The 14,310-nt window shown below is 40.6% G+C and overlaps 1 protein-coding gene across 6 annotated transcripts in view; it reads right to left on the reverse strand.

Annotated features, from left to right (window-relative positions):
- The window catches only part of LOC102306461 (A-kinase anchor protein 13), a 125,045-nt gene that overhangs the window by 23,958 nt on the left and 86,777 nt on the right, over window positions 1–14,310 (reverse strand). For all 6 annotated transcript variants that reach the window (XM_042218107.1, XM_042218104.1, XM_042218099.1 and 3 more), the window contains 11 exons: window positions 14,220–14,259; window positions 13,886–13,997; window positions 8,746–8,905; window positions 5,802–5,869; window positions 5,624–5,690; window positions 4,845–4,992; window positions 4,540–4,652; window positions 4,175–4,321; window positions 2,901–3,157; window positions 2,379–2,504; window positions 1,749–1,866 (listed from right to left, as the gene is read on the reverse strand). In XM_042218107.1, the coding sequence (XP_042074041.1) occupies window positions 1,749–1,866; window positions 2,379–2,504; window positions 2,901–3,157; window positions 4,175–4,321; window positions 4,540–4,652; window positions 4,845–4,992; window positions 5,624–5,690; window positions 5,802–5,869; window positions 8,746–8,905; window positions 13,886–13,997; window positions 14,220–14,259 (1,356 nt within the window). The remainder of the gene's footprint in view (window positions 1–1,748; window positions 1,867–2,378; window positions 2,505–2,900; window positions 3,158–4,174; window positions 4,322–4,539; window positions 4,653–4,844; window positions 4,993–5,623; window positions 5,691–5,801; window positions 5,870–8,745; window positions 8,906–13,885; window positions 13,998–14,219; window positions 14,260–14,310) is intronic.

Genomic DNA, 14,310 nt, shown 5'->3' on the forward strand with positions numbered 1-14,310 from the left:
GTACTCTAAGGATTACAGCAAAGTCACGAGTGCCCTTTAAGTCTGCAAAGTGAGGAAAACCCCAGTCAAACTGTCCCGAATGCACACTTGTTGTACTCTATATAACACTCTTGAGTTTTAGGCTCAGCATGCAACATCCTTCCCTAAAGTGGAATATTTTCCTCCTGCGTTGTATGTCTGTGCTCCAAAGCAAGAAAATATAATCTCAAACTGTGACTCTACTGTGTTATTTCCTCTCAGTACATATCAGAGTTGGCAGGAGAGACTCTTCTTAAAGCACCTTGGGGATTAAGGCAGAGCTCCCCCATCCCACATAGAACTATAAACAGGCTTTGGGGAGGGATTAGAGAGAATGCACACAGTGGGAGGCCAGCTGATGAGAGCTGCTTTAAATCAGATATAAATATGGTGTGAAATATTCCAGCTCCTCAAAGTGTGCTTGATCTATTATCCTATAAACATCCATCCAGCACATGTCTCATTTTTCTCAAAATATATGAAACTGTGTGCGAGAAATTGTACTTTTCAGGATGTTTCCTAAAACAAACGGCACACTGCTGTGGGCGGCTTTTCGGTGTACGAGCGGAGCCGAATGCTGTCAGGAAAAATATTAATAATGAGGTACTCCAGGAGTTTATTTTCTATTCTCAGGATAAAGGTGATGTGATAACTATTACTGTAGATAAACTCTCTAAATAATTATATAAATCATAGAGAATGATGTAAAGAAAATATTGTATTTGGTTTGTGAAAAGTTCTAAAATTAAAAAAGCCAAAACTGAAATGGGAAAAATGACTTAATTACATTGCTTAAATCTCCAACTTTAAATTCACACATTTTTTTCTGCGCTAAGTGAAACTTAGTGAAATTTAGAATTAAGATTTAAGCAGCATCCACATAGGAAGTAAACTTGTAGGAACGCGGTGACCAGACCACAGACTTTATAAGCGACAATGGAAATAACCAGGTCAACCGACTGAAGCAGCTACCATCAACATATTTAAGGGTAGTAAATACATTAGGGCCTTGATGCATACTCAATCATGCAGGTAAGTAAATCCCCAAAAGTTGATTCTGTTCATCTGGACGTAACGTCAGTGGAAGAAACATTTCGTCACTTATCCAAGTGACCTGACTGCAGGATTCCCCAATCTTATGAACAGTACATTTGCATAATGACTGAAACCAGCCCACTGAAGGAACAATGGGCTGGGAGGCCAGTTTATGATCATTAAACTGTTATGATCATTGATCAAAGCCCATGAGTACCATTCACAGAGAGTTGGGGAAAGGCTGCAATCACAGCATTGTGAGATGGTGACAGATGTACCCTTAGGCCCCCTCCTCGATTCAGACATGTCTTTCCCTTTTCACGAAAATGGCCTCCTTTGATCAGTGGTTGTTGATCAATGGTCATGAGAATTTGCATATTTTGGTGGTATTAGGGCCTTATTCGGGCAACTGCAACCTGGAATGTTCGCTAGCAACAAACTTACAAAGTGATACTCGATTAGGAAACCTTCTGGTTGTTTTGTCTTTGTTAGTTTCTTGAAGTTGCTTTGCTTGTTAGTTTATTGAAAATGTGTAATAAATATATCGATTAATAAGAAATTCAGTATATTTAGCCTGCAGCAGCAACCTGTAGTAATCCAGCATCTGAAAAATTAGAACCAAGTTCGTGCTTTTGTTTCTACCAGTTTTATAGACAAAGTAAAAAACAGTGAAAAAATGCCAACATGAAAATAACCTTTAGTGTGCTGCAGCAGTCTCTGAATCAGCACGGGGTACTTCGTTATCCTCTGGGTCACAAGAAGGATGCATTCTGGGATGCCAAGCCTCCGCACAATGCTGCTACTCATCTTTTTCTGAAAGAATAAACAAGAGGTGCTTTTAGTAAAACATGCCCACACACAACAGGTGGCAGGGTCTCACATAACCAGCGAGAAGCTGCAAAACTCATTTGGCGTAGAACAATACAGCAGTAGTACTTGAGAGGGTGTTTATTGTTATTGTTTATGACGGCGAGCACTGGCGTTTCTATAATAAAAATAAACTGCCTCGAGGGTAATACAGCTTTTATTCAAATGTCTCCGGCACATGCCCTGATTGAAATGAACTGCAGATGCAAAATAATACAACTAAAAGGAAAGCAACACAGAATAAGAACAAGCTCTTTGTTCAACGCTACTTCAAGCACTTCCATACAAGAGAAAACAATGTCAGAACTCTATTCAACAAACACAATCGTGTCTGGAAAGCCAGACATCCTGAAGAAAAATGTGTTTTCATCAAAAAGCATGAAAAGAGACTTCTCCGGAAAGTTCGTCTGCTGTGTGACAGACACTTGATAAATCCGCGAGAGAAGCCTGACGCTTACTTTGATGAACGCTTTGAAGCGTTTGTCTTTGGTTAGAAGGTCCTTGTGGAAGTTAACAGCTTCGTTGTGGCGACTGCAGAATCTTCCGTAAACCCTCTTCATGCTTTCACCATTTGATCCCGAAAACTAGAGAAGGAGTTGACAGGTGTAAGCACACAAAAACTAATGTTGGTAGAGCAGAAATAAATAAAGGTTAAAAAGCTAACATTATTTTCAAAGTTTCAGAACTTCAAACGTGAGTTGAGACAAATGTTTGGGATTTGTGGGAGCAATATTTGACTCAGAGATTGTGTAAATTTACTTTGGAGGTGTAAACTTAGACGAAAACAAAAAAATCAACCTTAGGCTTTTCATAACAGCCATGAACACACATGCATTCTGTCGATAACCTTTCAGAAAAAGCTCTCGTTTCTGTAAAATAAACAGTCATGTTACCTTTTAGGTTTTCTGTAAAACCAGCTTGTGTTAAATCAGCTGTAAAGAATAGAAATGAATTTTGAACCAGCCCCTGCCCCCTCTCACCTGGCTACCCAGGATGTCCCCTATCCTGCTGATGATGAAGCCTCCTTCAAAGACTCTTCCCTCTAACTGGCTCTCCTTTTTCCTCTCCAGGAGGCGCAGGAGGTGCTGTGTGTGGAGCTCAAGTAGATCATCTAGAACGGGGAAGAGCTTCTCCAACATCTGCTGCTCCAGCTGAACCTCCTTCTGCAGGCCTTTGCTGTACACTTCTGACATGATGCGCAGCGTCCGAACGTGATGCATCTCTGTCTGCATCAGTTCTGCAGGACATGAAGGGAAATGACACTTAAGCCTCCGTTATAGTCACTGACATATAACATCAGCACCATCGCACCATTTCCACTTGTATGTGATTCCCTGCATGATTCTCCTAAATAACAGGTTTCACAGCTCAGAAAGAGAACAGCTTCACTGGTGAAACAGGAAAAGAAGTAGTCGCTAACAAAGTGGTTATGGAGGTTTTTCCAAAGTTTTCTGCAGACTTTCTCATATTTTCAAACTGCTGCAGCAATCTGTGCCATCTGGGAATCCCTGCACTCATGTATCATAAGATGCCTGCAGAGACTCATGCCTCCAGCAGGTACCCAAAAGAAAATTGGAGGTGCACAATAAGCTGAAATGACAGCCACCAGCATACACCACCTGCTATTCAAATACATCTATACCCTCCCTGTATCAGAGGTGCACAGAGTTTTATAGAGTTCATAACTTTGCAACTGATCTGCAACTACAGTGGTAGGGGTCACTGCATAGCTCGTGTAAAAGGAATACGAAGAAAATTTGACTACAAATAGATTCAAATCAGCTCAGGCGCATTAAGAGTATCTCAGTGCACATTTCAATCAGGTAAAAAAAAAGCCATATTAGATCACAGAGCCTGGTAGATACAACTGGAGAAAGTCCTTAAGTGGGGCCCAATTAAAATACTGTAGGTTCACCCTTAAACAAAGTACATCAGGCATGAATATAACAACGACACAGATGAAACAGCAGTGACATTTTTATTTTATCTAACACTGTTAATCCTGGGCTTAAAGGCGTTACCTCCTTTCTCGAGTTTTTCTCTGCTTTAAATAACATTGGTCCACTTTTACTAGATGCTTCCTTACTAGCTGACACACAGAAATGTAGGAAACCAGGCCAAGAATGAGCTTGATTAAAAATGTTGCTACTCCATTTAAGAAACTATTACCTTTCCTTGCTTTGCCAGTAACCATCTTCAGATTAAATTACGTTTAATCAAAGTTACTGCAGTGAGTATTATATGTGGTGATTACCGTAGATGACATCTTGTCTCTTCACCAGCTCTTTGTCCAGCTGCTGCAGGTATTGCTGATCCACACCTAAACTCCACGAGTCTGCTTCCAGCTCTTTGGCCTCAGCCTCAAACTCCCCCATCAGCTGCCCATCCATCATTTCTGTTCCTGAGTCAACAACACAGCCTGAATTAATAAAACTAACTTCCATTTATACGATAATCTACAGGTGAGAGGTTTGGATAAACCACATTAAGTTTCTGTTCGGTGCAGTATATGCATTAATCATTTATTTATTTTTTAAAAAGTAATTATTTTTTTCACATTAAACTAGCTTAAATTAAAAAACGTGGAAAATGAATTTGTGTGTGTGTGCCTTTATTAACCTTCATCAGTAAGTGATTCCATGGATTCTGTGACCTGGTTGGTTCTGTTGAGCGAGTCGGTGGACTGAGAGAGATACCGCAGACCTTTAATGGGCATCTCGTCAAACACCGGACTGAATGGAGACACGATAATAAAATTCACGTTATTAATGTTGTCTTTGTAACAGGCCATACACAGTTACCCATGTATCTGTTTAAACACATTGTACAGGGGTCAAATAATGCATTAAAAACTAAACTATTAAAAATGAAATTAGATTAAGTACAGAAACATTTCACTCCAACACACACACAGAGCAGCTCACCCAGCAATGTTGCTTATTGAGAGACTCTTGGAGAGGTTGTTTCCCGTGAAAGTCATGATGTTGGTGTGTCTCCGTGATGGGATCATTAAGGTGGAATGGTCCTCAGGGGGCAAGATGGCCGACCAGGGGCGTTCCTTTGTCCCACCAGCTGGACCAGAGCAAACTTAGATTACAACAATAATCTGAACACTTTTCAAAACCAGCAGGAGATCCTAACTTATCCTGACTTTTTGGGGCCTCTGGTATAGTTAGAAACCTCGGTTTCATGACAAGTCATTGCTTCCAAATGCTAAATTTAAAAAGCTAAATCACTGACAGGTAAAAGCGATGGTTTTAAGACTGTATTTTGGCAAATACAGTCCATCTTTTTCTCTCCTCACAGACTGTCTACCTTCTTAGACATAATTTATTAGGAGACTTCAGACAGCATAAAGCTTCTCTATTCAAAGGAAAAAAGGTTTTGTCCTTTGACTAATTTAACAGTTTAAATCTGTTTAAATCATATTTATGTGTGTGTGTGTGTGGCTGAATTTTCTAGGAGCAACACTTTGAGCTCTGGTCCTAAGAACAACCCCAAAGAAGCACTCTGTCACGGTGTGTAGATAAAAGCTACACTTTTTGCCAACTTTAGTGTAAGTAATTATCAGAACAAAATAAATGTGCACAAAAACCCTTCAATCTCCTCTTATTAGGGGATCAGAGAAGTTTGGCGATAAATCTGCAAATAATTACTGGCTGTGACAACTGTGTAGGCAATCTTGAGCTGGTTTCACACTCACGTTTGTTCCTCATCGTTACTGTAGGAAACAAGCTCGAATCTGGTACCGCAAACTGCTGGTTGGGCAACTAAGCAGAGAAACGGTGAGAAAAAGCATAAATGAAAAGAAAATCGATATTGGCTTCGGGACAGCAGAGTACTACAGAATCGGTGGAGGAGTAACTGCGAGGAAGCTGTACCTTCATCTTCACCTTGGCACAAACAGCCAGGCTGTCTCTGCAGCCCTTGTGGACGGAAGCATTGCAGTCTGGAAAGAAAAGAAGGAGTGAATACTGTTAGCCTGATGGTGGTGGTGGTGGGGCATGTGAGGGTGTGTGGAAAAGTGGGGGCTAGAAAATCTGACTGGTTTTTCATAGCCGTCCAGGAAACTCCACCAGCCTGCTAATGAAAGCCAGACTGGAGCAAAGCATGTGATGCAATCGAGGGGTAATGCTGCTCGTGGACGATGGGGGGAAAAAAACAGATATGACACACACGCACGTGACCACCGAATTGCATGGGAAAATTTAAATCATGTAAACATTCTCGAATCACCATTTAAGAACAAAGTCATGGTTTTAGATTGCTGACATTTGACCTCTTCTACAGGCTGATCTGTCCACTAAACTCAAATTCTCAGTTTTTCCTAATATTCGCTCTTTATTTTTAATGCTCACATCAAGGAGGGAAAAAAATGGTGGCTGATCAGGATTTAATCATACGGGCATATTTCCAGGAGACAGAAGTCCACTCAACACACATGTGAAACCCACAAACGCACTATCAGACCTAGTCACCCAAGCTAGAATGCATACAGTGCAACATTTCCGTTCCTGGGATTACTTCAACAGCCGCTTTTAGTCTGGGTGAGAAAATAGCGCTGCACCAGTCAGAAAGGCAGCAACACTGTCAGGGCAGGGAGCTATCGCCTGAAAATGTCTCACTGTAAAAATATTAGCAAGTAGAAGATTGCATGATTATCAAAGCACCTTGATTTCCTGCAATGATTTTTTTTTTTTTTTACATGCCTCTGTATTTTATTAGGTTTTTTACTGCTTTTTGGTGACGTCCAAATAAGACCAGCTAATCTGAGACAAAGGATCACTGTATTCCTCTGCTGAATGGACACTAGCCAGAGTACAAACCTCCCTCACACTGTCTGTGGCTCTAACAATCTGAACCAGACTGACTGAATACAACAGGGGCTGTTTTTGCCAGTCTGAAGCATCTGAGGCAGATTGTGGCCAAGAGGTCTGCTGTGATCCATCGCAGAGCTTGTTTCTCCTTTTTAGGCTTTTTCTGGGCTTGCGCCAAAGACTTGTGCAATAAACTAGAACCTCTTTAGGGCTGCCTCTGCCGCTCCAGTAAAAAACAATGCAAAAAAACAGTTCTGTTGTCTGTAATCAAAGTCTGACTGGGTTGCATTAGAAGTAGCTCTTTGGGGAGTTTCGCTGCAGCTGCACAACTAACTGCTAATATAAAGTTCAGTTGGTGTTTCATGTTTTCTTGCACTGTCCTTTATAATCAAATAAAGGAATTCTAATTTACTTTTTCTTTAAATTAAATCTTTTCATTTAGTGCCTAAATGTAAACACAGAGCCTTTACAGTAAACTGACTTGACCTACTATAGGGTCTGACTCCTCTGCTACTCATGCAGTTCCTGTTCATGAGCTACGATTTAGAGATATTACCTAAATGCATCACATGCAGGAAATCAGTTGTTGTGAAAGTTAACAGATATAAACATAGCATTACTGCTCTGAAAACAATGACTGAACACGCGTCTGTGTCACTGCTAAAGGTGTCATTTAACTAACATAGAAACACTATTTTCTTGCTATACAAATGTGTGTCACGTCCCATCACACATAAGGCAGGCTGTAGTCCACCAAGGATATCTTCCATACATTTATGTTTGTTTTAAAAATTTCAACCAGGGTCCTGCTTTAGAACTACCTGCAAAAGGTGCCAAATAACCTCTTAACCATTTGCTCACTGTCAACTTCAGTCATGCCGGTCACCATGATTGCTATAAAAACACTAAACTACTGTAAACCAGATAATTAAATTGAGCTTGCATTGCATTAACTTAGCAGTGATACGGGTGTTTACCTTTTTTTATTACCAAATAGCTTGAATTAATGTAACTTATAGCTGAAATATATCAGTAGAATTCAGCTGAGGGGGCACAACGCTGGTAACACAAAACAACTTTTAGCCAAGCAGCAACCCCAGATGCTACCGCTAAACGAGAATCACTCCACACAGACTCTCATTTTAAAATGCCCAACTTCAGCTACAAAGTGAACACCTTATTTTATTTTTCAAATTAACTAATTTAAATTGGCAAGTTGGTATATTAAGTTGGTTTAATTGACAGGTGCGCTGACATGTACAGCTTTGGCTGGCAGCTGTCTGCTAGGCCAGTTCTTAACAAAATTATCTGACAAATAACACGGCCTGCTTTGTGGTACAGCCGTCAAAGAAGTCTGTGCTACATTTTTGGCAGGAGAAATTCTACACTGTATAATTCTGCTCCTCAGCACCAACTTAGCAGCCATTTGTGCCTGTTTGTTTGGGAATGCAGCTTGCTAACCGAGATAGCTAGCGTTAGCTGACAACTTGATTCTTTTAATCCTAATATGGTCACCTCAGGCTTTTTAAAACAAGTGTGTACCAGCTATGAAGCCTCAAAATTCATAATCCAGAGACTACTGGGTAATTTCATAGACGTGTGGTCCATCATTTACATACAGTCTGTGCTTTCAGCCAAACTATGAGAACTGTTAATCAAAACAACTTTAGACTCAGCACCGCTCTTACTTAGGTTCTCAGTAACACACATAACAAGTGTGAAGTGGATCGGATGAATGGTTGTTGAGAGACAAAGACGAGAAGAAACATAAACTAACATATTCAAACATGCATATTCCTGGATTTATTGGTGAAATCTTTTCATTTCCTCTCCTTATGTTCAGCATCGTCTTTCAGAAACGACTTGCAGCTTAGTGTGCTTTCAGATAAGAAATTAAAATCTTCTAATAAAATAATTAAAGGTTATTAGGATTTAATATAATTTAAAGCTACAGCAACTCTGCAGAAAACCAACAAGACAAAAAGGAAAAAAAAACAAAGTTACTTACATGTGCAATGGAACGCATCCTTGCCATTAAAACCTTTATTGCACTGGGAGCACTGGGTGGTGTGGTTTGAGCTGACTGGTGTAAAAACATGACCGTTCACAATCTTCTTGTCCTTCTCCTTGCCCTCCTTGTCCTTCTCCCGTTTGTCTCGCTCCTTTTCCTGCACAAATGGAAATTAATTAGTTAAGAAGACAACCCAACCTTGAACTTCGCTAATTGCTTCAACTTTGCCATCCAATTAGAAGTTTCGAAGTGAAGCGTGGTGACGTGTAGCATCCACTAACATACCAGACACTGACACTGGGCCAGTCGCTTCTGTTAAATTCCAATCTGAACCCTGCAGAGCAACATTATTACTCGGATGTAGGACGCAGCGGGAGGGTTTGCATATTAAGTGATGCATTATTTATCCTGACAACAAATTGTCTCATTAAGGAACTCTTTAAAATAAATTTCAGACACTTTGAATCCTTTTTTCTGAGGTGAGACAGAAGACTCAGAGGTGGAGATCTTCAATGACCATTTATCCCAAAAGGGCAGCATATTTTCATATTACGTATTCGTTTGGTTTCTCAAGACACTCGAATGCTACTATTCAAAATCTCTTATGAAGAATGAGGCATTTCTGCAGGATGCATGACTGGTGACGGAGACGCACTGTCTGGGAATCACTTCTATGACCTTTCCATAACAGGGTGGGCTTTCTGCTGCCTCTGCATTAATGGATGAGATCGTCCTCAGCAGCTGGTCATCTCTGGACACTCAGCTGAATCACAATCCCATAAAGTGATGCAGAGAAGAACAGAGCTCTCATTCTCTTGGATTTACATCACAGAGCCTCCACCCAAACCCAGAGGAAATGGGAAAATGCAGTTTTCCAGCTCATTTTAATGACCAGCCCTGGGCCTCTTGGTTTGAAGGGACCACAAAGCTCTGACATACTAGAGCTCATTTGGTTCAGCCATTTCAAGATACCAAAAGCCTGACTGGCCCACGCTATGTTTCAGAGCCAGTACAACACACAGCTTTCATTCTCACTTCCTGCAACAACTGTCTAACCAGCACTAAACCACAATAAACGGCCTGAAAAAGTATTCTTCATGGCAGCAAGAATGCTTGTTTGATATCACCCCTATTGATGCCCGGCAAAAAAAACAACAAAAAACAAGAAAACGCCAGCAGTTCAACGCATTTGAAAAAGATGATTCTCTGTACTCTTTGTTTTGGCTGCAAGCATACACAACAGGATAAGTAATCACTAGTGACATCTAAACCAGAGATTTAAACAAAAAGACATTCCAGTAAAACACACTGTTAACGGGCAATGACTTCACTGGAAAAAGACATCAGCCCAGAGGAAAACACCAGCCCCTTTTAACATGATATTGTGACAGTCTCTTTCACTACAATTCAACTGGGAAACCAGAGCACTGTGTTAGCCTACCTCCAGCCAACCTTTCCATCTCAGTGAGAAGCCACGGCTCCCTGGGAAACTCCTGTATAACATCCCTGGTTGTGGCTCAGTGGCTCAAGCTACTACCAGCAAGTCTCCATTAGGAAGGCTGTGAATGAGGAAGTCACTGGCTCGCTACGGGAGGTGCTATTTCTGCAATGACCCTTCCTTCAGTCTGACAGAGACATGATGACAAAACTGCACAAACTAGATCCCCTTCCAGAACAGTCAGACTTTCAATGTTTAACATAAAGAGGAAGACACAAATTATCCTCCTTAAAACTGGTTCTGGTTTATTAATGACAGGAAGAAATGAGATTACCAATTCTTCAACACATTTGACAGTTACAGATGCAATCTCAATGCTCCAAGGAGAGCCAATAGACACCAGGCAAACCCATTTTGAACATCAAAGCTTTAACAGTGGCCAATAACTCTGACAGAGAGCAATGAGCTGCAGGCGGAGGGAAGCTTTTTCAGAATCCTGTTGCTTTAAAAGCAAAGTGACGGCTGAGGTTAGAGGGGAGATTATTAAACCACCAACTCTATCTTCCTGTTTTACTTCCTGTTCACCCTTCAGTGTCTCTTTGCAAGGGCTGCATATTTACAGGAAGCAAACAGACATTTCACTTCCCAATCAGAAATAAAAACTCTGTGCTAAATTCAGGGCATTTCAGACCCTTTAATCACCACATGGTACAAATTTAAATGCACGCTTTGTGATCAAAGCAGCTATGACTGGCAGCAGAAACATGGATATCTATCATTACAGCCCGTTTTTCTTTTCTAATACTTTCAGGTAGCATCTAACAGCAATTTTGATCATGAAGTAAACTACATATCAGAATAGCTATCAAAAGGTAATATGTTAATTTGTGGTTTTAGTGAAAACAGAATTTGCCTTTTGTACTTCCTGGTGCTGTGTGAGTGTCCTTTGGTTCAAAATACTGTCACAACAATCACACACAGTTTATAGCTGTGTAAGGTCTACCACACAGCCCACAACTGGATATATTGGATATAAAAATGCTGTATAATTACATTACTGCTTATAATCTGTGAATTAAATGTAAGACTATTTAATACCTTCCAAGGCCTCTTTTTTGGGGAGAAGATTGAATGCAATTATTTTTACTTTTAAGCACCCACAGCTACCCCGTTGAGTTTTAAAGTCTTGATACAGACAACTGTATTCCTAAATCATATTAATGGCTACTGCAATACAGTAAATGCCACTTCTGCAATTTAAAGTGAGCAGTGCTGAGCATTGTGATTTTTAAATGCAGTACTGTACAATAATTTCCATGTCATAATAGTGTTGAAGCCATTGTTTCACTAAAGTGTCAGTGCACCCCAGGGCAGCTGTGGCTACATTGTAGCTTGCCATCGCCAGTGTGTGAATGTGTGTGTGAATGGGTGAATGACTGAATGTAGTGTGAAGTGCTTTGGGGTCCTTAGGGACTAGAAAAGCGCTATACAAATGCAGGCCATTTACCATAAAGTAACTTTAACTGATCGATATTTCAACAAACTAACAGCATATTATTGTCACCCTGTGACAGGAATGGAGACACTGCAGCTAGATCCCCTAACAGAGTACGAAGGGCAGGAGAAAGAAAGTCTGCTTTGACCACATCTTACATAGAGGCTTATCTCTCTGAGAAGACATTGCTGTGAGGCGCTTGGGAAATTTGAGAGTGGGAAGTTGCATCTAACAACGACTTGGGCAAAGGCAGGACATATAAGGAGCTTTTGACCCAGAGGGGCCTATTCATAGTTCTTAGAACTTTTTAAAGGAAGTCTTTTGTGTGGCGTTGCATGAGGGACCATCAAAGTTCTCAGAAGCTCATTTGTCTGTCATTTTTTACCTCCTACTTTACGGTTGATCCTCCAGCAGAAGGGGAAGCTCTAACTGACATAAGTGTGTGGTCTGAATGCAAGCATGCATTGCAACATGATGAACGTCTTATTTGTAAAAAGAACACGTAAACTTAACATAGAAATTACAGCAAAACCATCAGTTAGCTCTTAAACATAAAACACAAACAGTTGAGCTGGCAGGGAAGACCAGGCGTTATTAAGCCTGTGTGCTACAGAGGAAATAAAAACTCCTGTCACCTCCTTAACCCTTGTGTGGTGTTCGTATTTTTGTTACTCAGCCAGTGTTCATGGGTCTGGTGGACCCGCTAGAGTTTTGGCTTTCCAAATTAACACTATCAAACAATTTTATGTTAAATTACTCAACAGATGTTTACTTCATCCCAATTACAAGCCATATGAACGGCAAACATGGTTATTTTTTTCCCCTTTACCTTTGTTAGATCACATTTATGAATTAATGTGCTTCTCGTTTTTCTTTTATATAAAATGTTATAAATAAATCAGTTATAATCAAGTGGAGTGAGTGGAAAGACACAACACATTTACACGTGAAAAAATAATTAATTGTTTAATTTTTCTTTTGAAAAAAACTGAACATGGGTCTCACAGACCCGAACACCATACAAGGGTTAAAGGAAAACAAAAGTACTTCCTCTCAACTAACTTTTTCGCATAGAGTGAAGCCAGCGTAAGGAAAAATAATGACGCTAGAATAGAAACTAAATGGCACATTCATCAAAGTGAAGCTTAATTGGTTTGGTTTACTGCATGTTATCCTTGGAAAGAGCCATGCATTTGTTTGTAGAGTAGATGGAAAGGATTTGTTAAGCCTAGTTTATGGTCATCTCATTGGTTGTTTTGCATGCCAACTGCAAAGCTGCAAAAGTACAATCGCGATTTGAACGATAGGTATTCAAGAGAGTAGTAAGGACCCGAGATTCAGGAGCACTGTTATAAGCGTAGAAGCAAAGAAATTGGAGGTTTTTCCCACAGTTTTCTCTGGAGAGTGTCATCTTTTCAAACTCCTGCAGCATCTCACATTGTATCGGAGAATCTCTGAGCTCCTGTACTGATGTATATTTGAAATGGTGGTAAAGACCAACATGAGCTTACATTCATGCCTTCGACCTGCCTGCACCCGGTTCCCAAAACAAGGGGTGCACATCAATCTGAAACACCAAAGCATGACTCAGTTCTGATGCCAACATTGGCTTACGCTGCCACACGTAAACAGACCTTAATAAGGATTCTGGATCCTATTACCAGCCACAGTGGGAGCTCTGCCTGAGGTTAGTCTGTGATACACCTGACATAAAAAGACAATTAGCCACTCGTAATGTTATGTTATTTTAACTTAAATCAGAATGCAAGGCATCTGCCATCAGGAAACTCAAACGCACAGTATGCTCCAACTTATTCTTGTGGTTGTAGTTTAGTTGTTGCTATGCTAATCGCCGCCTGCTTAATACACCACGCACCTATTGGGAGTTGTAGTGAAAACAAAGAAAAGAAAAAGAGGACAAACATATGTAGTTCTTGAGGTGCCACACCTATAACTGTTCAGCCCAGAACTGCCTATAACAGCCCTGCTGTGAGACTGAAGCTAGTCAGGGACCAACAGAACAAGAAGCTTAAGATTCATATATGTGTGAATACTTGAAAACTGTGGTTGGGCATTAACTGCTCACTGCTCAAAGGGGATACACTTGTAAGAAAACACTGAAGGTGGTTGCCTACTGAATGAACTGTAAGAAGCAGACTACAGTGAAGTGTAGTCAAAAGAAGAAAAACTCCATGTTCCCTCACCCTGGTCTTTTTGTACATCTTGTTCTTGAGGTAGCTGAAGGTCCGGCTAACTTTTGTCACACTCTTTCCCTCTGTGTCACTCCGCAGAGGCCCAGGCTCCTCCTCTGATATACTGGAACACACAAACAGGTTTAATTTCATCTCCAGCAGCTGCATTCACACAGCATACCTGTTCACACATTGTGAAATGGTTCTTTGAAGCACCATAAAGGTCTTATGGAATCATTTGACCACTACTCCACACTGCTCTTTATAGGACTATAAAAGGTCCTCCAAGCAATGAAAGCCTGAAGAACAATTTTCTGGTAAAATGTAAGCGCAGGATTAGACTGACCTGTATGCTAGTGACCCAGAGGTGCTGGAAAATCTCATACCTGGAAAAAAAAAAAGGAGAGGAAGTGAGTGGCAGGATAGTAAAAACAAAA

The sequence above is a fragment of the Haplochromis burtoni genome, unplaced genomic scaffold (genome assembly GCF_018398535.1).
Source record: "Haplochromis burtoni strain Fernald_Lab_line unplaced genomic scaffold, NCSU_Asbu1 Contig_2, whole genome shotgun sequence".
Taxonomy (NCBI): domain Eukaryota; kingdom Metazoa; phylum Chordata; class Actinopteri; order Cichliformes; family Cichlidae; genus Haplochromis; species Haplochromis burtoni.